This window comes from Pseudophryne corroboree, chromosome 1 (assembly GCF_028390025.1).
Source record: "Pseudophryne corroboree isolate aPseCor3 chromosome 1, aPseCor3.hap2, whole genome shotgun sequence".
NCBI lineage: Eukaryota > Metazoa > Chordata > Amphibia > Anura > Myobatrachidae > Pseudophryne > Pseudophryne corroboree.
The window spans coordinates 268,813,004-268,838,940 of NC_086444.1; the positions used below are offsets into that span (position 1 = coordinate 268,813,004).

The 25,937-nt window shown below is 45.6% G+C and overlaps 1 protein-coding gene across 1 annotated transcript in view; it reads left to right on the forward strand.

The window, feature by feature from the left end:
* The window catches only part of ISOC1 (isochorismatase domain containing 1), a 145,704-nt gene that overhangs the window by 69,712 nt on the left and 50,055 nt on the right, over positions 1–25,937 (forward strand). The window contains exon 3 of the mRNA XM_063964255.1: positions 7,311–7,514. Within this exon, the coding sequence (XP_063820325.1) occupies positions 7,311–7,514 (204 nt within the window). The remainder of the gene's footprint in view (positions 1–7,310; positions 7,515–25,937) is intronic.

Sequence of the window (25,937 nt, forward strand, 5' to 3'; positions counted from 1 at the left end):
TCACTGTCCCTATGGGAAACCGAGCAGGGCAGGACAGCAGCTATATTGTGGGGAGGGCACAGGCACTTATATAACACAGCTGTGCCGTGTACCTCTTTCCCCAGCAGCAGAGTGCAGGAGGTCAGTGCGGGAGTTTACTGGCCGGGTGGAGCCGCCGGAACGAGCAGGGAGAGCGGCAGCGGGTCACGTGATAGCGCCTCGGCCGGGGACCGCTCGGAGACGCTCTCAGCACAGACGGGGAGAAGCGGCTGCCACGATCTCCCCGGCAACGGCAGAGGGGAAGCCGCGGACTTCGGCACAGGCAGCGCTCAGGCAGAAACTGGGTGAAAGTGCTCAGCGCGGGGATGGCGGCGTCTCACGTGGCCCAGCAGGCCCCGAACCCCCGCACACTGGAGTCTCTCTGCTGCAACGGATAAAGAACAGACTGGTCCCAGAGCAGCACAGGGGCACCTCCACACTGTCCAGCAGGTATTGGGGCGCTTTGCAGGCCCAGGGGGGGGACACAGGATAGGAAATCAGGATAGTATAGCTGGAAAGACACACAGCCTGTGTGCTACTCCATGTCCACCGAAGCCACGCCCCGAATCTAAATTTATTTAATTTAAAAATATCTAATTAAATACATATGTATATCATACCAATTCTAATACAGAATGCAGCTGTCCGGAATCTGCATTTTGCATCACGTCACTTACCAGTGCTCTGATGTACTGGCCTCCGGAGGTCACATTCCCAGCCTGGCAGCATGTTCCATGATTGCCTGCAATGTGCAGAGACTCTCTCCAGTGTGTACCCCGCTTGCCATACAGTGTGTACACTGATGTATTCCCGCCATTTCCACAGAGTATGGGCGCTGCCATGACACCTGCAGTCAGCTGACTTGGTGCTATCCACTCCTGAGCATTGGAGCGCTCACATGACTTGATTCTCCAATCCCTGCTGACCAGAGGGTATGTACTCAAAAGTTCCTGCTCAGTATCATTGCCTTGAACAACACGTCACATCCTGTGAACAAGCTGCTCCTGGCTCCAGTCTCCTGTCTTCAGAGATTCCCCTGTATATTAGCTCCGTGAAACTACAGGCATCAGCCATCCAGTTTGGTGCAGTTCCATCTGCATTCAGATTCAGTCACTAGCAGTCTCCAGTGACTTCCTAGCTGCAGTGTCTCCGTGGAACTACAGGCTCCCGCCATCCGGCTCTGCTACAACTCCTTCCACAGTCAGCTTCCACTTCTACATGCAAGAGACTCTCTCCAGGTGCTGCCTCATTCTCACCTGTGTGTTGTTAATCTGCATTCAGCACTGTGCTATTGCCTCCAGCACTTAAACAACCAGCTTGTATATTACCAACTGACTCCTGCTATAGCCTTGCTTGGCTCTGTGGACTTTGTGCATATATTCTGCATGTGTGAATCTATTGCTGTCGGTTTCCAGACTGATTACCGCAGTTACATATTGCCTGTATTTACTACCATCGGTTGCATTACCTACCTACTGCATATTGATCCTGTTACCATCGGCTTCCAAGCCAGCCATTGATGTTCACCATCGGCTTCCAGGCCGATCATCGCAGTTTGCTAATTACACTGCTTCCCAGTCCAGTTCATTACCTGTGACTGTTATTATACTATTTATATTACTTGCCTCCAGAGTACTGATTTCAGTTGCCATCGGCTCCCAGGCCGACCATCGTTATTTGCAAGTTGCTAACGGTTTCCAGACTGAATACCAAAAGTTACTTATTGCCTTTGTTGTTCCATCACATTCTCCTATTGGTTTCCAGGCCGATCCTCTGTGTCATTATTTATCCTCAGGATATAGACTCTGCTTCACATCGGCTCCCAGGCTGACCATCGTTTATTTGCAATCGGCTCCCAGGGCTCAACCTACTGAGACTGATACAACCACTTTGTCAGATTTCCTTAAAACTAAAATCTCTCCTCCTGTGCAGAGAGGGTAGATTCCAGAGCTACCTGCGCTCCAAACTCACGGACGCTGAACGCCGGCATCGCAAGCAGCTTCACATCTCTTTCTACTGTGGGAGCTCTAGTCACCTCATTAAAGACTGTACTCTCCACAAGTCAAAAGTTGGTGACAGGTCCCAACATCACCTTCAAACCTTCTTGTGTATCGTCTATAGTTCCAGTTTCCTCTATTCCGGACAGGAGTGTCCAAAAACTCTACGATTGGGGTCCTGTGACAAATAGGCTCAATTCCAAGTTCAGAAATCAAGAGACAGCTAAGTTACCCATAACTAAAGAAGTTTCTGTTTCTACAGCCCTAGGTGGGGTATCTGATGTTCAGATTCCAGAAGCGGCATCCGGGCATGCTACTCAAAGAAGTGTCTGATCTCTTACCCCTTTGGAGGGGTCATGGGAGTTTCAGCCTCAAGAGAGGTATACAGGGCTAAGATCCTATGAGGAGTTCTTAAAGACTCAGATACAGACATGAACTTTTGTTTGTCATTTTCTGAGAGTGCTACCAGCTCTGTACAGCTGCAAGATGGATCATCTGAACATCCGGATTCTGTTTATAAAGAGTCAAGTATCAATGGACCTTACCCGGTTCCAGCCGTCGGTCCAAAGACTCCACTGGTTCCAGCCAGACCGAGTAGCTCCGTTTCCAATGGTGAGCTACCTCCTTCGGTTCCAGCCAATTCCAGCATCTTCGGATCTAATCCGTTCCTATCCGTCAGTCAGACTCCTCCGATTCCAGCCGGTACAAGCTTTTCCTGTCCCATCCGTCTGTGCGGATCAGCCTCCTCCGGTCCCAGCTGGTTCAAGTTTTTCTGGATCCAATCCAGTCCCATCCGTCTGTCCGGATCAGCCTCCTGTGGTTCCAGCCGATTCCAGCATCTTCGGATCTAATCCGGTCCTATCCGTCAATCCGAAGACTCCTCCGTTCCCAGCCGGTTCAAGCTTTTCTGGACCCAATCCGGTCCCACCCGTCTGTCCGGATCAGCTTCCTTCAGTTCAAGTCGATTCAAGTAGTCCTGGACAAATCCCGGTTCCATCCGTCTGTCCAAAGTCGCCTTCGGTTCCTACCGATTCCAGTTCCTCCGAACCCGGTCCGGTTCTCTACAGTGTTTCAAGTAATTAACTCCTGTCGATATGTCCAGAGTCCACAGTTCTTGCAGATATTGCAGTTGCCTCAACCCAGATGGAGGCTTTAAGCATCCCACCCCAAGAGGAAGTTTCTAGTGTTCAGTCAACATCAGCTGGGAACTCCTGTCAGTCAGTTCTGGAGATGATGTCCTCTCTCCACCCTAGAGCATCTCAAGTTGATTCTACTTCAGCTTCTGAATGCTTATTCCAGTCCTCTACTCTCAAGTGTCCTACATTGTCTTCTGAGACTTCAATTGAGATTTATCCTTCCAAGCGACCACTTGATACTCAAGCTCCAATTTACTTTAATGGTGATTATGCTCAGTTCCGTGCATTAGCGAGCCAATACCTCGCTTTTACTGAGTCGGGATATTCAATGAGTATTACTCCAGTCCATGCAGTCAGATATTTTCTCCTGTTCTTCAAAGGTAAAGCACTGGATTGGGCAAATCCTCTCGTTGAATCTAAAGATTCGCTACTGAATGGTCTTGCCGCTTTCCTCGAAGCAGTAAAACAGGAGTTTGCTCCAAAGTTAGGCTATTTGAAGCCATCTGGGCATTTTGCCCAATTTTTAACAGTCTGCCTACTGCTAAATTCTTCCCAGCATCTCTGTCTGTGCAAGATCAGTCTACATTAGACTAAGCTATCAAAGATTTCCAAGCCGCGAAGAAAGGAAACCTCGCAAAGTCAAAACAAGTATCTCAGACTTTCGATTTGAAAGTTGCATATACTTCCGTGTCTCCATTTTACAGCATTACTTATGAAAGTATTGACTCCCCAGGTGCAGCATCTACTCAGTCTCCTGATCAGTCTTCAAGTTCTCCGTTTTTCGATCCAGCTCTTTCCAAGCATAATCAGACTTTGTTGAATGAATGCACCAGAGATTTCAAGAATTACAGGAATTGGAGAGCTTCAAAACCAGTTCAAAGTCTACCATCTGTTGACGTAAGAGTTGGCTATGCTTCCGTTAACTCTATTCCTGGTGTCTCACATAGTTTCTAATTCAGTGGACCACAGGTTGAGTCAGATATTACAAAAGACTCCCATGACCACACTAGACCTGGACTGTGACTCTGAAAGTGAGTTTGTTGATGACGACTCAAGTTACATTATGGGAGGTTCTATCTTTCCTAGCTATGTCTTCTCCCAGGAAGCAAATTCTGTCTCAAATGATGGTTAATGGTCTACTTGTTCTGATGAGAAAAATCTTTCTTTTGAAGATGAAAGTTGGGAAGACTTTTGAGGACCTCTGCTTTTCTGTATTCCTAAGTTCTTCTTCAAGGATCCTCAAGTTCCAGCATGAGTGTTCGGTGCCTACCCTTAAAAGGGGGGGTACTGTCAGGAATCTGCATTTTGCATCACGTCACTTACCAATGCTCTGATGTACTGTCCTCCAGAGGTCACATTCCCAGCCTGGCAGCATGGTCCATGATTGCCTGCAATGTGCAGAGACTCTCTCCAGTGTGTACCCCGCTTGCCATACAGCGTGTATCCTGATGTATTCCCACCATCTCATGAAGTATGGGCGCCGCCATGACACCTGCAGTCAGCTGACTTGGTGCTATCCACTCCTGAGCATTGGGGTGCTCACATGACTTGATTCTCCAATCCCTGCTGACCAGGGGGTATGTACTCAGAGTTCCTGCTCAGTATCATTGCTTTGAACAACGTGTCACATCCTGTGAACAAGCGGCTCCTGGCTCCAGTCTCCTGTCTTCAGAGATTCCCCTGTGTATTAGCTCCGTGAAACTACAGGCATCAGCCATCCAGTTTGGTGCAGTTCCATCTGCATTAAGATCCAGTGACTTCCTAGCTTCAGTGTCTCCGTGGAACTACAGGCTCCTGCCATCCGGCTCTGCTACAACTCCTTCCACAGTCAGCTTCCACTTCTACATGCAAGAGACTCTCTCAAGGTGCTGCCTCATTATTCTCACCTGTGTGTTGTTAATCTCCATTCAGCACTGTGCTATTGCATCCAGCACTTAAACAACCAGCTTGTATATTACCAACTGTCTCCTGCTATAGCCTTGCTTGGCCTGTTGTGCATATATTCTGACTGTGTGAATCTATTGCTGTCGGTTTCCAGACTGATTACCGGAGTTACTTATTGCCTGTATTTACTACCATCAGTTGCATTACCTACCTATTGCATATTGATCCTGTTACCACTGGCTTCCAAGCCAGCCATCGATGTTCACCATCGGCTTCCATGCCGATCATCGCAGTTTTCTAATTACACTGGTTCCCAGACCAGTTCATTACCTGTGACTGTTATTATACTATTTGTATTACTTACCTCCAGAGTACTGATTTCAGTTGCCATCGGCTCCCAGGCCGACCATCATTTGCAAGCTGCTTACGGTTTCCAGTCTGAATACTAAAAGTTACTTATTGCCTGTGTTGTTCAATCACATTCTCCCATCGGTTTCCAGGCCGATCCTCGGTGTCATTATTTATCCTTAGAATATAGACTCTGCTCCCAGGCCGACCATAGTTTATTTGCCATCGGTTTCCAGGGCGACCATCATTGATTGCCATCGGCTCCCAGGCCAGTCATTACTGTTCTCGAATTACCGCTGGTTTCCTGATCAGCTCATTCTTCGTGACTGTACTTAAAACCAATGTCGGCTTCCATGCTGAGAAACTTCTGTATTGTTATTCCTGTTCCAGTAATCATTATATTGCTGTGTGTATTTAATAAACATCATTGCGCACATGCGCAGGAACTTACTACGGCCTCCTCGTTTCCTCCATCATACTACCACTGACCCACTAGTGCCCCCTCCGGGAACAGACACTTACACGGACCTGACAGCAACCCCCTCATATAAATCTCTCTGACCTTTATACCAGAAATGACGTGAACTTATAACACAATTAAATTTTTAATACAAGATATTGAAGGAATGGGACAGTGAAATCATGTTGTCATGTTGCCACATTCCAGCACAGTCTGTAGGTAAGCTCACAAGCAGAACAGCTTGTGAGACTAATGGGAAGCATATTTACTGTAAATGCTTTGCAAATACAAACTATTGAAAAATAAAAAGCACTATGCAATGCATGTAATTGGGTTCATCCAAATCCCATATTGATTACCAATATTGGTACCTATATCAGTAACTTCTGGGAAATTATTGCTACAGGGTACATTGCTATGACGCAAATGCTTTTGACTACAGTGGAGCTATTTTGACAGAACTAACTTTCCCTACCTATCCCTTTATGAACTCCCCTCACAGAACTCTCTTTTCCCTTCCACATCAGACAGGTGCTGGAGCCATCCAATCATGTCCTGCTTTTATTACACGCCTCTCTGTGACACAGTTGTTTCTTTTCCCCACTGCTGCAATCATCCAGGCTATTGCAGTACAGTAGACATCTGTCTTCTTGCTTCGTGTTACCCCCATCCATCTGGCCAGAAGCTTAAATTATGACCACTATAGCAATAGTATATAATACAGTAGCTAGAGCTGCCACAACAACATGCAGTGTAAGGGACAGTTCTGTCTCCTACTGGTTCTATTATGTTTGTGTAGTTCTTTATTATGGGATGTTTAACCTTTTGCTGACCACTTATGTTATTTATATTAGTTTAATATGTTTGATATAGTGAATAATATGCACTATTAATATTGTAATTATTAAAACAGTACTCCGTGCACTATCCAGTGTATTAAAAGACCAAGGGGTACATATGTATGTCCAGGGTCGGTATTAGGTTCTTCTACCACTCCCCCAGACTCCTGCACTTGTTCCAATGTTCCACAGGGTGATAGATTGTGGATTGCATTTGGAAACCCCCCTCTAGAAATCCAAAGTTTGCCCCTGCTTGTCTGTGTGAAAGGTGGGTCAGGCTGGTGCCGGCTAAGCGACCCGGCATTTCAGGTGTTTTTGTCTGAAAAGGTATTACAGTTGTTTACACTATATCTGAAGTGTAGTTTATAGTCTTAAATTGGCTTCTTTTGTACCATTTACAAATCTGTATACAAAAAGTTCAGGGGCTGATCAAAACTCATTACACCACATTTTCCAAGTATACCGGTTTCTTAGAAATAAAATGTGTAGAGCTTTTTGATCCTAAAATTGCTTTTAACAGAGAACACAAGTCTGTACTTGATGATACAGTAAGATCACTTGCAACACTTTATGTTGGCTGAACGTATTTTAATTTTAACCAGATGTTCAATTTATCTTCTTATTTCAGCTACAAGGTGCACGTATTTTGGGAATCCCAATTATTGTGACAGAACAGTATCCTAAAGGGCTTGGGAGTACAGTGCATGAACTAGACCTGTCGGGTGTGAAACTTGTGGTACCAAAAACAAAGTTCTCCATGGTTTTACCGGAGGTTGAAGCAGCATTAGCTGAAATCGCTGGAGTTCGTAGTGTTGTACTATTCGGTGTTGAGGTATTTGTAGCTCTTTACACTGCAGCTATTCTTTTGCCTTTCTTGTAGTGTGAAAATTGCACAGCTTATGTATTGCATTTGCAGAAGTGGTATATAATCTATCTTTTAAACATTGATAAATATGCATTGTAGAAATTACATTTGGCAGATATGTAAATGCCAAAAAAATCGAGTGAATAATTATACTTTTGTTACACCATTTCATCTTGCTTCTGCAAATGGGATACTAACTTTTTAGTCAAGGTAATCCGTACCAACAGGGAGCCATTACTTTTCACTCCTCCCACAATCATATCACATATCATATATCACAATCACAATCTCTTTCTGCAGCGGGGTACACTGTGTTCCACAGGGAATACATCGGTGTGTAGAGTTGGATCTTGATCCAGGGGCACCAACAGGCTAAAGCTTTGACTGTTCCCAGGATGCATTGCATGGCCTCCTCTATAACCCCGCCTCCGGACACTGGAGCTCAGTTTGTAAGTTGGTGCCTGCAGAGCAGGTCATTTAAAAGGGAGGGCTGCGCTAGGCAGCCCTGAAAAGAGCTTTTATTAGAAGATTCTTCAAGGGCTGCAGAACTTTTATGTCCTAGTGACATAGTGTGCTGCGGCTCCAACACCTCCCTAGCAGCGTTGCATACTCCTGCTGGCCGGGTTCCCGGGTACTTGCGGCGGGGGCACTCCGGTTTCCAGGCACACGCTGCTGGCGCTCTCCAGGATCACGTGGCTGCTCATTTGGGATGAGGTAAGAGGGTCCCGCAGGTGGGACCCGCTGAAATTACGTTCCGGTCGCTATCTTAGGAGAAGGACCACGGTGCTGGCGTGGACACTGTGGCCGTGCAAGGGACCCCACTATATCCACCAGGACAGGGAGCACAGGTCGGATTTCATAAAAATCCTCTTAACAAGGCTCCACAGTACCCGGTGGTGAGGACCAGCATAGGGGATAAGGCGCTTGACATTTTATTCCTCCCCCCAGCTCCGGGCGCTATCTACTGCTGGTGTTCCAGCCCTGGAGCTGCTTCTCACTCTCCCTCACTCCCTGACAGAGATTTTGGCGCCATCTTTACACAAGTAGCTGCGGCTGATCTACGGGACTGCAGGGCAATGTCTCCTCTGTAAATCCGCCTGCCTCATCAGCACTGCCCATTTACAGTCACTTAAGTATTCTACATGTCATTTTAGACAGTGTTTGTTAAGAACAAGTGTACTTCTACTTGAATATTTAGTACAAGTATTCTGAGATATACATCCAGTATCTACTGTGCATTGTATATATATATTTTTACTAGTCCAGTGCAGTGGTTTTATTTATCTGAAATAACTTCTGCATTGTAACTGTGACTGAGTGTGCCTGTAGCTTGTAGCTGCTGTGCGGATTTCCTTCCCGTGTATCACACTTATTGCTATCACTGTATTCTGTACCCTGGGTAGGTGCGTCAGGGTCTCATAAATCTAAATATAATTATATATATATATATATATATATATATATATATATATATATATATATATATATATATATATATAAAATTATATTTTAGTGCTACACAGCATATACTGTTTTATGTTTTCTACTGTGTCTTACAGTCACCTCATACCGCTTTAATTCTCTGTTTGTGGCCTGTATTTACTGTCACATAAATCAGGGGGTTATTTGCAGGTATTTTGTTTGTCTGGCTATATAGTACTGTTACGCTCTAAGGCTACATTCCCTATAATGTCTGCCACACAGGTCGGGAAATCCGCGGACGCTTCTGCATCATGCAGTGCTTGCAAGGATTTACCTGAGGGGGAAGTTTTAGCTGATGGTTCAGGTACTAGGTGCCATACATCTCCCAGTCAGCCCGCAGCACCTGTGACCAATCGGGAACCATCTTGGGCAGCGTTCTCAAGTATGCTAAATACGCTTGTAACACGTCTTATGCCCCCTGTGGGGCCTCCTGTGCCATTGCAGTCACATATTGTCCCTGTGGTTAATCCGCCTTGGGCAGACACTCAGTCTACCCAGATACAACAATTAAATCAATCTTTGGTTAGACAAAAGTCTACCCCACGCCGTTCTGGGGTCATCAAAGCGGGCCGCTTCCTCCTCACAAGCCACTAATATTTCATATAATTCTTCTGATGAGGATGGGGAATGTAATAATCCGTCAGACACTGATACAGTTGCTTCTGACAAGGAACCTACAACTCAGGTTGATGTTCCTGACCTAGTGGAGGCTATTAAGCTGGTTCTACAAATTGATGATGAGGTAGGTCCCACTACTGCGTCTAAGAAACCTGATAAGTTCAAACGTCAGAAGGTTACTGAAGTAGTCTTACCACATTCTGACCATTTAATTAACATACGTCAGGAATCCTGGTCGTCTCCAGGAAAAAAAATATTTGTCTAAAAAGATGCTAGCTCGTTACCCTATCCCTGCGGAGTTGAGTAACAAGTGGGAAACTCCACCGCCGGTGGACTCTCATGTCGCCCGTCTTGTGGTGTCATCTACTCTGCCTGTCACCACTGTCACATCACTGAAGAAACCAACGGATAAGCGTGTGGAGGGATGCCTGAAGTCTATTTACTCCTTTACCGGTGCTGTACATAGACCCACTATAGCAGCCTCCTGGGCCGCAAAAGTAATTGAGCATAGGTTCAGGCATTAGAGGATGAGCTACCTCAGGATATTTCTGACACTGCCAGACAATATCTGTCTCCTATTACCACCGCCTCCCACTATATTCAGGAGGTGTCCTCTGAGGCAGGGGTGTAATGGCGGCCAAGGCATCTACTATGTCTATACTGGCTCACCGAATTCTGTGGTTGAGTTCCTGGAAGGGAGGACCTAGACTCCAAAACGACCTTGGAGGTGCTTCCTTTTAAGGGAGACATCCTATTTGTGGAGGATCTGAATAAGATTGTGACTGACTCGGCGACTGCTAATACTGCGTTTCTCCCGAATACTAATCCTTCTGCACCGAAGGCAAAGAGGACCACTTTTCGTTCCTTTCGACTTCCAGGGAAAGCAAAGGGTCAGGCATACCCGAGACAGGCTCGTTCTTCCAAAACCACTAAGCCCAAACCTAAACAATCCAGGGCCACCCGTCAGCCGGCTTCCAAACAAGACAAGCCTGCTGCATGACGGGGCGGGGATCCCAGGGTGGGAGGCAGACTTCTGCAGTTCGCCCAGGACTGGTTAAAGACCACTTTGGACGCCTGGGTGCGGGAAGTTGTCTCTCACGGGTACGCAATCTCTTTCAAGTGATGTCCCTCTCGCCAGTTCTGCTTGACCGTTATCCCTTCGGATCCATTGAAAGTGCAAGCTCTACAATTGGTTGTGCGATCCCTCCTGGACACAGGAGTGGTTGTGCCGGTACCTCTGTCCCAGAGAGGCAGGGGATACTATTGAACCCTGTTTCTAGTTCCGAAACCCAATTCCAGGCTCTGCCATTTGAACTGGCCACGGCCCCTCTGATCTTCACCAAGGTCATGGCCGTGATGACTGCCCTTCTCCGCCATCAGGGAATCGGGATCCTGCCGCATCTGGACGACTTGTTGTTCCTGGCGAACTCCCAAGATGTTCTCCTCAGTCATCTGGAACTGACAGTCCAATTCCTATAAGCCCACGGGTGGCTCATCAACTGAAAAAAGTCCTCGCTGGTCCCTGCTCGGAGCATGGTGCCCCTGGGGCAGACACACAGCCAAAGACAGATCAGATGCTTCCTTTCTCGCCCAAGAGTATCGATACACTCGGCAATGCAAGTACTGAGCCTCATGGTGTCGGCTTTGGACATGATAGAGTACGCTCCATTTCATTCCCGCCCTCTGCAGAGGTTAATATTTTCCAAATGTGATGGCCTGGCTCATCGGATCAGGTCTCCAATGATCTCCTTGACTCCGGAGGTTCGTCTGTCACTGAGCTAGGAAAGGACCAACGGTTGAGCAGAAGCCGACCCTTCTGGATCCCCAACTGGGTCCTACTAATTACGGACGCCAGTCTGCAGGGTTGGGGAGCGGTGATAGAGCAACACTCTCTCAAGGTCGGTGGACCAAGGAGGTATCTCTCCTCCCGATAAACATCTGGAATTGCGGGCAGTGTTCAATGCTTTGAATCTTGCAATAGACGTATACACAGCCGCCCACACACCAATTAGCGTATGGACAAGTGTATATACCCTCCGGCGCCAGCACCTACCAGAAGGATGGAGATTAAATAATGGTGCAGGCTTCTGCTCCTAATTATAAGGATAATTGCATTCCTTATATTAAAGAAAAAAATACACTACCCACAGGGGTACACACCCTGTAGATAAAATAGAAGCGCTGTCTGCACCAATTAAGAGAGACAATGGGTAAAAAATAATTTATTATCATAAAATGCTGCAGCATCGATATCACCCAATTAATACATATCACACTTAATTAAATTTATACACTTTAATTCAAACTACCCATGTACGACTTTTTAAAAATGTAATAAAATACACTAAATTGCTGAGGCTTGGTCCTTAATATTGCTATACCTGGCAATATCCACTGAATTGAATGAAAACAGTTTAGAATTAATATTCATATGTCGTCAGTTCATCTATGTTCCAAATGGACATGTGTGCACACACTTGTTGAATTAAATGGATAATTACCATGCAATATTTATCCTTTGTGTCGCCTCCAAAAATGTTTTGTTTAAACAATCCCGTTTTTAGGCTCCCTCTGCTGGTGCTCATCCGTTTAAAGCAGAGTATCTGGAGTAAATGCCAATAGAGTACCTTAAATTGGCAAAAAGCACATAATATAGTCTAATAAACTATATATGTGCAAAAATCCCCTGCCATAATATTAATATAAGAGCGGGAGAAGTCCGCCATGAAGGGGGCGGGGCTATCTCCCTCAGCACACTGGCGCCATTTTCTCTTCACAGTTCCGCTGGAAGACAGCTCCCCAGGCTCTCCCCTGCAGTTTCCAGGCTCAAAGGGTTAAAAAGAGAGGGGGGGCACTAAATTTAGGCGCAAACTATACATGTAAAGCAGCTATAGGGAAAAATCACTTTGTGTTAGTGTAAATCCCTAATTATATAGCGCTGTGGTGTGTGCTGGCATACTCTCTCTCTGTCTCCCCAAAGGACTCTCGGACCTCGTATCCACAGCAACAGCTGGGAAATCGAAATTTTTACCTCAGGCTCCCTCACAACCTAAGAAAGCACCGTACTATCAGGTACAGTCCTTTCGGCCTCAGAAAGGCAAGCGGATCAAAGGTGCTTCCTTTCTGCCCAGAGGCAGGGGGAGAGGGAAAAAGCTGCACCAGACAGCCAGTTCCCAGGAACAAAAATCCTCCCCTGCTTCTACTGAGTCCACCGCATGACGCTGGGGCCCCACAGACGGAGCCAGGTGCGGTGGGGGCGCGTCTCCGGAACTTCAGCGACCAGTGGGTTCGCTCACAGGTGGATCTCTGGGTTCTACAAGTGGTATCGCAGGGATACAAGCTGGAATTCGAGGCGTCTCCCCCTCGCCGTTACCTCAAATCAGCCTTACCAACTACTCCCCAGGACAGGGAGGTAGTACTGGCGGCAATTCACAAGCTGTACCTCCAGCAGGTGATAATAAAAGTTCCCCTCCTTCAACAGGGACGGGAGTACTATTCCACAATGTTGTGGTACCGAAACCAGACGGTTCGGTGAAACCCATTCTAAATTTGAAATCCTTGAACACTTATATAAGGAAGTTCGAGTTCAAAATGGAATCGCTCAGGGCGGTTATTGCAAGCCTGGAAGAGGGGGATTACATGGTATCACTGGACATCATGGATGCTTACCTACATGTCCCCATTTACCCACCTCACCAGGAGTACCTCAAGGTTGTGGTACAGAACTGCCATTACCAATTCCAGACGTTGCCGTTTGGTCTGTCCACGGCACCGAGGGTGTGTTCCAAGGTAATGGCCAAAATGATGATATTCCTTCGAAAGAAGGGAGTTATAATTAACCCGTACTTGGACGATCTCCTTATAAAGGCGAGGTCCAAGGAGCAGTCGTTGATCGGAGTAGCACTATCTCAGGAAGTGCTACAACAGCACGGCTGGATTCTGAATATCCCAAAGTCGCAGCTGGTGACCGCGGATGCAAGCCTCCGAGGTAAGGGAGCAGTCACTCAGGGAAGAAATTTCCAAGGACAATGGTCGAGTCAGGAGACTTCCCTACACATAAATATTCTGGACCTAAGGGCCATTTACAATGCCCTAAGGCAAGCAGAACCCCTGCTTCAAAACCAGCCGGTGCTGATTCAGTCAGACAACACCACGGCTGTCGCCCATGTAAACCGACAAGGCGGCACAAGAAGCAGGATGGCGTTGGCAGAAGCCACAAGGATTCTCCGATGGGCGGAGTATCACGTGCTAACACTGTCAGCAGTGTTCATTCCGGGTGTGGAAAACTAGGAAGTAGACTTCCTCAGCAGGCACGACCTCCATCCGGGAGAGTGGGGACTTCATCCAGAAGTCTTCCCGCAGATTGTGAACCGTTGGGAACGGCCACAGGTGGACATGATGGCGTCCCGCCTCAACAAAAAGCTAAATTAGTATTGCGCCAGGTCAAGAGACCCTCAGGCGATAGCTGTGGACGCACTAGTGACACCGTGGGTGTACCAGTAGGTTTATGTGTTCCCTCCTCTTCCTCTCATACCCAAGGTACTGAGGATAGTAAGAGAGGAGTAAGAACTATACTCGTAGTTCTGGATTGGCCAAGAAGAACTTGGTACCCAGAACTACAAGAAATGATCTCGGAGGACCCATGGCCTCTGTGTCTCAGACGGACCTGAAATTGCAGGGGCCCTGTCTGTTCCAAGACTTACCGCGACTGCGTTTGAAGGGTGGCGGTTGAACGCAGGATCCTAACGGAAAAGGGCGTTCCAGATAAAGTGATTCCTACGCTGTTAAAGGCTAGGAAAGACGTTACCTGAAGTTCAGACGTTGTTAAGGGAGTGCTGCATATTCAGCCCCCTTTTGTACCTCCAGTGGCACCTTGGGATCTCAACGTAGTGTTGGTTTTCCTAAAATCATTGTTTTGAGCCACTTCAGAACGTGGAGTTGAAGTATCTCACGTGGGAAGTGGTCATATATATTTGGCCTTGGCTTCGGCTAGGCGTGTGTCAGAATTGGCGGCTTTGTCATGTGAAAGCCCTTTTCTGATCTTCCATCGGGACAGGGCAGAGTTGAGGATTCGTCCCCAATTTCTCCCTAAGGTGGTATCAGCGTTTCATTTGAACCAACCTATTGTGCTGCCTGCGGCTACTCGGGACTTGGAGGCCTACAAGTTGCTGGATGTAGTCCGGGCCCTGAAAATTTTTGTTTCCAGGACGGCTAGAGTCAAAAATACTGACTCGCTGTTATCCTGCTTGCACCCAACAAGCTGGGTGCTCCTGCTTCTAAGCAGACTATTGCTCGCTGGATCTGTGGCGCGATTCAACTTGCACATTCTGCGGCTGGACTGCCGCATCATAAATCAGTAAAAGCCCATTCCACGAGGAAGGGGGCTCTTCTTGGGCGCCTGCCCAAGGGGTCTCGGCATTACAACTTTGCCGAGCTGCTACCTGGTCGTGGTCAAACACGTTTGCAAAATTCTACAAGTTTGATACCCTGGCTGAGGAGGACCTTGAGTTTGCTCATGCGGTGCTGCAGAGTTATCCGCACTCTCCCACCCGTTTGGGAGCTTTGGTATAATCCCCATGGTCCTTACGGAGTACCCAGCATCCACTAGGACGTCAGAGAAAATAAGAATTTACTCACCGGTAATTCTATTTCTCGTAGTCCGTAGTGGATGCTGGGAACCCGTCCCAAGTGCGGACTCTCGGCAATACGTGTATATAGTTATTGCTTAACTAAAGGGTTTTGTTATGAGCCATCTGTTAATGAGGCTCATTTGTTGTTCATACTGTTAACTGGGTATAGTTATCACAAGTTGTACGGTGTGATTGGTGTGGCTGGTATGAGTCTTACCCGGGATTCCAAATCCCTTCCTTGTAGTGTCAGCTCTTCCGGGCACAGTTTCCCTAACTGAGGTCTGGAGGAGGGGCATAGAGGGAGGAGCCAGTGCACACCAGATAGTACCTAATCTTTCTTTTAGAGTGCCCAGTCTCCTGCGGAGCCCGTCTATTCCCCATGGTCCTTACGGAGTACCCAGCATCCACTACAGACTACGAGAAATAGAATTACCGGTGAGTAAATTCTTATTTATTATCCTAAAATGCTGCAGCATCGATATCACCCAATTAATACATATCACACTTAATTAAATTTATACACTTTAATTCAAACTACCCATGTACGACTTTTTAAAAATGTAATAAAATACACTAAATTGCTGAGGCTTGGTCCTTAATATTGCTATACCTGGCAATATCCACTGAATTGAATGAAAACAGTTTAGAATTAATATTCATATGTCCTCAGTTCATCTATGTTCCAAATGGACATGTGTGCACACACTTGTTGAATTAAATGGATAATTACCATGCAATATTTATCCTTTGTGTCACCTCCAAAAATGTTTTGTTTAAACAATCCCGTTTTTAGGCTCCCTCTGCTGGTGCTCATCCGTTTAAAGCAGAATATCTGGAGTAAATGCCAATAGGGACTGTCCACAGCGCTCAGGCTCCCTCTGCTGGAGATTAACCGTAATTGCAGGTACACTGATTATTGTGCATACCACAGACTGGCGTTCGCGTCAATGGACAAGAGGTGATCGTCACTGGTTTAGTCACTCCGAATACGCGTTTCTCCGCCTTCCAAACACACTTAGCGGCTTCCTCAGTTCGAGTGACTATGCCCAATAAACTCTGTTTATATAGTAACCACAATTTGTATTTCCCGAGCCGGTTCGCGCATGCGCACTCAATCGTGCGTTCCAAGTCTTGTTTTCAACATGAGCCTTAAATAGACTCCGGTAGCCATCTTTTCACATCATATCAAGCCTCACTTTCATATAGGATTAGTTGTTACTACTAAGGAATCCAAGCCTCGTTTTGAGTCCCGGAGGCTATATCAAACTTATCTTTCCTATATCTATTTAAGTTTTAATCATAACAAATCCAAGCCTCATTCCGAGTACCCATAGTCATCTCTGGTATCCATAGTTACTTAAATTGATATCCCAAGCCTCAGTCTCAATTAAATGAACATCACTGAAACTTATTACATTCTAATTTATTTAAGTCATACAATATAATACCATCATTACCCTATCTCTTATGTGCATATGTAAATAATTCCCCTTCACATAGAATGACAATTATCATTATAAAGATGTCTTATCATATGTACATAAAAGTTAAATAAATAAATTAAAATAATTTTTTTTTTTATTATTATTATTATTATTCACATATATGCACATACATACACACGTATAAATACATGCATATACATATGCATACACGTAAACAACATACACATTCCCACATATTCATAAAACTGAAATCAGTTATTGAAAAATATTCTTACATATACCTACATATACAGACATAAAGGGAGGAGATATAATATCTCATATAACCTCATAGACTTAAATCCCATCTTGTCTCTATATAAAAAAAAATGAGAGAAAAAAACAGTCTCCATCTCCATCTTTCGGTATCACAAGGAACTGTACACTTCCCTTGACCCTTATGTTAATTTAATTTAATTTAGTTTGTCCTCCTTTTAAACTTTAAATTTTATTTAACTCTACTGAATCATTAAGTCCCTGAGGGATCAGAGTTTTAAGATTAAATATCCAAAAGGCCTCTTTTTTACATAGCCGTCTAACCCTATCCCCTCCCCTATTTGTTACCGCCACCTGTTCAATGGACATAATGGTTACATTTTCACTCTTGCCCTCGCCACATTCCAAGATGTGATGATATAGGTAGGTATTTCCCATCCTTTTATCTATCTGTCGCTTAAGCTCCATAAACCTAACGTGGAGCGCCCGGGTAGTACGCCCCACGTATTGTGCTCCACATCCACACTGCAGAATATAAACAACATATGTGGATATACAATTCAAAAAACTTTTTTTTAAAAAATTTTCCCCTGAGACCGATGAAAAAAATTGTATCTTTCTTAATCTCATATGCACTGGTGTTATACTTTGTTACAAACATCATCGTCCTATCCATCATCTTTTCATTCTTCTTCCTAGAATTAATACTAGTGGTATCTAGTAAAGAATCCCTCTCCAAACAATCCACTTCTCTCAAGGCTTGATCTAAAACAGATTTTGGATACCCCTGTGTCATAAATGCCCCATATAAAGACTCCATCTGTTCTCTCGCCCGTTCATTGGTGGAACAGTTCCTTTTAATCCGAAGGAACTGGCCCTTGGGTATATTGTCTTTCCACCGTTGTAAATGACTACTCTTATAATGTAAATATCTATTTTGATCCACTTCCTTGACAAAGGTTCTAGTTACTATCCTATCATTCTCTATGCTGAGCGCTATATCCAGAAAAGTTATTTGCGTGGGATGACAATGTCCCATAAATTTCAAACCAAATTGGTTACAATTCAAACTAGCAATAAATAACTCAGCTGATTCGGTGCTCCCCTCCCAAATGAAAAATAAATCATCGATGAAACGGCCATAGAGGACCAGGCCCGCCCCAAGATCACCACCCCAAACATGTCGTTCCTCGAACCGCCCCATGAAGAGGTTGACAAAACTCGGGGCGAACCTGGTCCCCATGGCCGTCCCCTTGATCTGTAAATAATATCGTTTATCAAAAAGAAAATAATTGTGTTGAAGTATAAATCTAATACTCTCTAAAATTAGCCACCTAAGGTCCTCCCCTACATTGGGATCCCTTAGCAAATAGAATTCCACCGCTTCAATCCCCAATTGATGCTCAATATTAGAATAAAGAGCTTCTACATCACATGTGATAAAGCAATAATTTGGCTGCCACTTAATGGTTCTAATAAGATTCAAAAAATGTGTAGTGTCCTTAATATGTGACTTTAATTCTTTAAAATAACCCTGTAAAAAACTATCTATAAAAAACGACAAATTACTAGTCAATGATTCTACACCCGCAATAATGGGTCTCCCCGGTGGATTATTATTTAATGTTTTATGTACCTTGGGTAGACAATATGTGTGGTGACCACAGGATTATCACAAAACAAAAAACATTGCGTCTCTCTGGATATAGCGCCCAAGCTCAATGCCTTATTAAGCAAAATTTTGAGTTGTTTCTGAAACTGGGCAGTGGGATTGTGGGTCAATCTTGAATACTAGAGGGCATCACCCAACTGTCTATTTGCCTCTGGCAAATACATAATTGTATCCATTACCACAATCCCACCGCCCTTATCAGCCTGTTTGATAGTCAAGGAAGGATCCCCCTTTAATTTTTTAAGAGCTATTCGTTCTTGTGTGCTTAAATTATCCTTCAGTGGTTGCTTATCAGCTTTATGACACATCACTCTGAATTGCTCGAATGTCGATTTTATAAAAACTCTCAATATAGGGCCCTCTATGTACCAAGGGGTAGAACTCTGACTTGTTCTTAAACTTAGTAGTTTCATTTATACCTCGTGTTACATCAAATATTTTCATATAATCATCCTCATTCGAATTATTCGTTGATTCATCTGCCAAGGATTCCAATATATTCAACATTACTTGGTCATCTTGATCTAATATAATAGGAATACCTTCATTATCTTTCTTTTTCATATTTTTTATCGCGAAATATCGCTTCCTACTTAGGGTCCTAATATACTTATTAAGATCAACGAACAATTCGAATAAGTTAGGTTTTTGGGCGGGGGCAAAATTCAAACCTTTCTCAAATAATCTCAATTGTTCAGTACTCAACTTTTTTGAGGACAAATTGAATACCCCTTTCCCTTTTACTTCAATCTCATGCTTTTTACTGGACCTGTTCTTTCTCCCTCTTTTTCCTCTTGCTCTTGTTCTCTTTGTCTTTTTACCGACCACCCTACACCTTCGGCTTTTCTGTGGGGGCGGTTTTGAAATCTGTGGCTGTGCTCCAAAAAATTATTAGTACCACCGTGGGTGTTGGATGATGGTCTACTTCTGTCACCCACATCCACCCACTCATCCCTCCCTGAGTCTCTCCTCCTACTTGTTGTGATAAAGTCTCATATCTATTCCTAAGAGTAATGGGTTCACAATTCTCCTCATTATAATTTTTATACCTCCTAGATTCTCTATGATCTATTGGGGTCCTCGGTCCCTTAAAATAACGTGGCTTATACTGAAAATTCTGTGAATCCCTCCTCATAACTTCTGATTCTTTTTGCGAAGATTTATAATTATATGTGTTTTCCCTCCTTCTGTTGTATGTATGTATGTATGTATGTATGTACCTCTCCTTTTTTGATAATCCAATTTATCCCGATTTTAATTTATTATTTTTCCTGAAAACTAGAGTTTTTTCAAAATCCTCCACCTTACGATTAACATTGAGATCTCTCTCATTAAATCCCTTATCTCCAGAAAATGATTTCAATAACTCTTGAGTTTTATCAATTTCTTTTTGTATCACATTCACTTTATCCTCCCTAAACCTGACAAGCAGCTTCATGAGATTTATGGAACAGTTATCTAATAACATGTTCCATTCCTCCGAGAACTGCTTGTCCTCTTTAAAGGTAGAAGTCTTAAGAATCCGCAATCCTCTGGGGATCAATCCCTGGTCCAGGTATTTCTGTAATGATACCTGGTCCCACCAATTCCTTGTTTCCTCTATACACAAATTTTCCAGTTTGTTAAATAAACCATGCATATCCTCCAAATTTTCATCCCTCTCCATAGGTTGCATTTCATCTGACCCTTTTAAATACACATTACGTCTTTCTTATCGTTCAGCTATACATTTAAGAGCTGCCATGATCCACAATTCCTTGTGTTACCTGCTACCCGAGATGCAATTACCTAGGACATATGAATATTAATTCTAAACTGTTTTCATTCAATTCAGTGGATATTGCCAGGTATAGCAATATTAAGGACCAAGCCTCAGCAATTTAGTGTATTTTATTACATTTTTAAAAAGTCGTACATGGGTAGTTTGAATTAAAGTGTATGAATTTAATTAAGTGTAATATGTATTAATTGGGTGATATCGATGCTGCAGCTTTGAATCTTTCCCTGCCTCTGGTACAGAACGGGCCTGTTCAAGTACGATCAGACAATGCCACCACGGTGGCATACATAAATCATCAAGCCGGCACTCGAAGCCGCATGGCAATGATGGAAGTGTCAAAAAGTTGGACGGAACGCCATCTGCCAGCAATCTAGTCCTCAACTGGGAAGCGGACGTCCTCAGTCGTCAGGACGTGCACGCTAGAGAGTGGAGTATTCATCCGGAAGTCTTTCAACTCCTAGTGGACAAGTGGGGCCTACCAGATGTAGACCTGATGGCATCTCGACACAATCACAAGCTTCCGGTCTTCGGATCAAGGACAAGGGACCCTCAAACAGCGTTCATGGACCCACTGGCAATTCCATGGAATTTTCAGTGTTCCCTCCAGTGTCACTCCCGCCCAGGGTACTACGGAAATTCAAAGCATGAAGGAGGAATACTACTTCTAGTCGCTCCAGCATGGCCCAGACGGCATTGGTTCTCTGACCTGCAGGGATAGCTATTGAGCGTCCTCTTCTACTTCCTCAATGCTCAGACCTCCTCGTTCAGGCTGGCTTTGACAACGTAGCTCTTGAAGCTTCACTCCTGAGGGCCAGAGGATTCTCTGAGGAAGTTATCCAAACTATGCTGAAGGCCCGCAAACCGGCTTCTGCATGGATTTATTACAGGGTTTTGCATTCTTACTTCACCTGGTGTGCTGCTAAGAATTACGACACATACAATTTCGTTTGGCCTCCCTCAAGGTTCATATTTCTGCCTTGTCGGTGTGGTTTCAGAGAAAAATTGCGTCTATTCCTGACGTTCATACATTCACTCAAGGCATTTTGCGGATCCAGCCTCCCTATGTCCCTTCTGTGGCTCCATGGGATCTGTCTGTTGTCTTGAAAGCCCTACAAGAGTCTCCGTTTGAACCTCTTGAGTCTGTGGACCTTAAATATCTTACGCTTAAGGTCGTGTTTCTGCTGGCTATTGCCTCTGCTAGGAGGGTGTTGGATTTAGGAGCTTTGTCCTGTCGTCCGCCCTTTCTGATTTTTCACCGTGACCGGGCAGTTCTCCGAACTCGCCATGGTTATTTGCCTAAGGTGGTGTCATCTTTTCACCTTAACCAAGAGATCGTGGTTCCGGCTGTTATCTCTTCTGGTTTGTCCTCCAAAGAGCGGTCTTTGGATATGGTACGGGCTCTCCCTATTTATGTGGAGAGGACTGCCTCTCTCCGGAGGTCCAATACTCTTTTTGTACTTTTTGGTTTTAACAAACGTGGCTGGCCTGCGAATAGGCAAACCTTGGCCAGATGCATTAGAATGGTGATTGCCCAAGCATATGCACAGGCTGGTCTTCTAGCTCCTGCTGCTATCAAAGCCCATTCTACTCGGTCTGTTGGACATTCTTGGGCGGCCTGCCGAGGCGCGTCCGCTGAACAGTTGTGCAAGGCGGCTATGTGGTCCTCAGTGAACACGTTCATTAGGTTTTATGCCTTTGATACTTCCGCCTCTCAGAATGCTTCCTTTTTGGACACTGGGTTCTTGTGCCTGCTACGGTGCGTCCCCTCCCATGAGGAACTGCTTTAGGACATCCCCGAAGTTATCCCTGTGGAATCCAGTGTACCCCGCTGCAGAAAAGGAGATTTATGGTAGACTTACCATAGTTAAATCTCTTCGAGGTACACTGGGTTCCACAGGGCACCCACCCTGAAGCACTTAGCGTCTTTGGGTTTGTATGGCATTAGCTGCTGCTCCCTTCTCCTGTCATGAGACTGTGGTTCTATGTGACTAAAATCTGCCTTCTCTTTTACCTGCTACTGCATTGGACTGGTTAACGAACTGAGCTACTGTGTCCGGAGGCGGGGTTATAGAGGAGGCCATGCAATGCGTCCTGGGAACAGTTAAAGCTTTAGCCTGTTGGTGCCACTGGATCAAGATCCAACTCTACACCCCGATGTGGAACCCAGTGTACCTCGCAGAAAGAGATTTAACTATGGTAAGTCTACCATAAATCTCCTTTTATGCTGGGTACACATTAGCGGATATATCAGCTTTTCGAGCAAACGAACAATATATTGCTAGCCTTAAGCTGGATACACACTAGACCAGGGGTGGCCAACCAGTCAGAGTCAAAGAGCCAAAAAATCTGGTTAGGTACGTCAAAGAGCCGAAGGCGAGCATGCAAAAATGGGGTGTGGCCTTGTGCCTGCTAGGCACCACCCCTGGTATGAAATACATTGAAAAGGCCAGATCCGCATAAAATAAATTTTTAAAGCCAGATCCAACATAAAATACATTGAAGAAGTCACTTCCACATAAAATAATTGAAAAAGCCAGAACCACATAAAAGATAATGAAAGACGATTCACATAGTACACTTCAGCTCTCCCATGTGTCACTTCAGCCAGCACCCTGCTGTGTCACTCCAGTCAGCTCCCCCACTTGTCACTCCTGCTAGCACCCTCCTATGTCACTTCATCCAGCTCTCCCATGTGTCACTTCAGCCAGCACCCTGCTGTGTCACTCCAGTCAGCTTCCCCACGTGTCACTCCTGCTAGCACCCTCCTATATCACTTTATCCAGCTCTCCCATGTGTCACTCCTGCTAGCACTCTCCTATGTCACTTCATCCAGCTCTCCCATGTGTCACTCCTGCTAGCACCCTCCTATGTCACTTCATCCAGCTCTCCCATGTGTCACTCCTGCTAGCACCCTCCTATGTCACTTCATCCAGCTCTCCCATGTGTCACTCCTGCTAGCACCCTCCTATGTCACTTCATCCAGCTCCCCATGTGTCACTCCTGCTAGAACCCTCCTATGTCACTTCATCCAGCTCTCCCATGTGTCACTACTGCTAGCACCCTCCTATGTCACCTCATCCAGCTCTCCCATGTGTCACTACTGCTAGCACCCTCCTATGTCACTTCATCCAGCTCTCCCATGTGTCACTCCTGCTAGAACCCTCCTATGTCACTTCATCCAGCTCTCCCATGTGTCACTCCTGCTAGCACCCTCCTATGTCACTTCATCCAGCTCTCCCATGTGTCACTCCTGCTAGAACCCTCATGTGTCACTTCATCCAGCTCTCCCATGTGTCACTCCTGCTAGCACTCTCCTATGTCACTTCATCCAGCTCTCCCATGTGTCACTCCTGCTAGCACCCTCCTATATCACTTCATCCAGCTCTCCCATGTGTCAGTCCTGCTAGCACCCTCCTATATCACTTCATCCAGCTCTCCCATGTGTCACTCCTGCTAGCACTCTCCTATGTCACTTCATCCAGCTCTCCCATGTGTCACTCCTGCTAGAACCCTCCTATGTCACTTCATCCAGCTCTCCCATGTGTCACTCCTGCTAGCACTCTCCTATGTCACTTTATCCAGCTCTCCCATGTGTCACTCCTGCTAGAACCCTCATGTGTCACTTCATCCAGCTCTCCCATGCGTCACTCCTGCTAGCACTCTCCTATGTCACTTCATCCAGCTCTCCCATGTGTCACTCCTGCTAGAACCCTCCTATGTCACTTCATCCAGCTCTCCCATGTGTCACTCCTGCTAGCACTCTCCTATGTCACTTTATCCAGCTCTCCCATGTGTCACTCCTGCTAGAACCCTCATGTGTCACTTCATCCAGCTCTCCCATGCGTCACTCCTGCTAGCACCCTCCTATGTCACCTCATCCAGCTCTCCCATGTGTCACTACTGCTAGCACCCTCCTATGTCACTTCATCCAGCTCTCCCATGTGTCACTCCTGCTAGAACCCTCCTATGTCACTTCATCCAGCTCTCCCATGTGTCACTCCTGCTAGCACCCTCCTATGTCACTTCATCCAGCTCTCCCATGCGTCACTCCTGCTAGCACTCTCCTATGTCACTTCATCCAGCTCTCCCATGTGTCACTCCTGCTAGCACTCTCCTATGTCACTTCATCCAGCTCTCCCATGTGTCACTCCTGCTAGAACCCTCATGTGTCACTTCAGAGCCCCCCAACTCATGCCATTGTAGCAGCTCCTTATTACCCCTTTCACACCGCGCAAATATCCCGGTATCGACCCGGCATATTGCCGGGTCGACACGGGTTGGTGTGTGGTGTGAATGGGCCATGGTCGAATTCCTAGGTCACCTGACCCGGTAATTCATCCCGGGTTATAAGCGGTGTTATTCCTGGGTTGAATACTGGGTCAGTGGCAGCGTAACTACTAGCAACATATGCTGGATGCGAACCTTTCTTATACGTAAAAAATTTTTTTACTCTGCATAGTCAAAGAGGATAACGGTGCAGATTGATATCGGAGGCTGTATAGACAGCACAAAGGGGAATATATACTTTAGGAACTCTTGTATTAATACAATTGAAATTTTCGGGATATTTGTTAGAATATAATCCCATTTATTTGGTTATATATATGGGATATAAAGTTTGGTTATTAAGGTTATAACCTATAGACATGATTTACCGTACATTTACTAGCTTTCAGCGCTGGACACTCCTCTCCGTTGTTTTCTGTTTGCGACCCGGGACCCGTTTACTACTTAGGGAGAGGTGCCGGGTCGGGAAGCCACCTGTTAGGGTCCAATGCCAGATCCCACCCAGGAAGGACCATTTCTAATTCCCGGGTGGGATCCTGCATTGGTGATGTGAAAGGGGCTTAAGGATCCTCTGTTGGACGGTGGGTGTTTTATCTCTATTATCTGGATCCCTCAGTCCACAGCCCTCGTAGTGCTTCCGCGTGTCTTTCTGGAGTGCAGTGGTTACCGGAACTGTTGTGGTAATGTGACTTCAAGTGTCGGGAGCCACATTTAAAGAAAGAAAGAGCCACATGTGGCTCAAGAGCCACAGGTTGGCCACCGCTGCACTAGACGATATCAGACGCAGATCAGAACGATATATCGGGGGTACATTGTCTAGTGGGTACATATGATGTGCACGCTCCTGCAGGTCGCTAGCAACATCCCCAATTGGCCCTGCAAGCAGCGCCAACGGGGGATGTCACTAGCGATTACATGCTGCAGAAAGCAGCATGTCACGCATCTGTCCACCATTGGACCTGGCATCGGCAAGTGTGTCTGCACTTGCTGCATGCCGGGTCCTGACGGCAGCGTATAGCCTAATGACCAAAGTGAATCCTAAGATTGGTGAAGCCTATCCAAACATATTAAATACTGCAAGCAAGCAATGTTTGTTTTTTTTCCATTTCCATTTTTCTGAAGCCAGGGGGGAATTAAAATGTGATCGCACCCCTGATCTCCCGTCTAAAGTGGCGGGAGATCACTGGGCGATATTCAAATGCCCCCACTTATCGTGTTGAT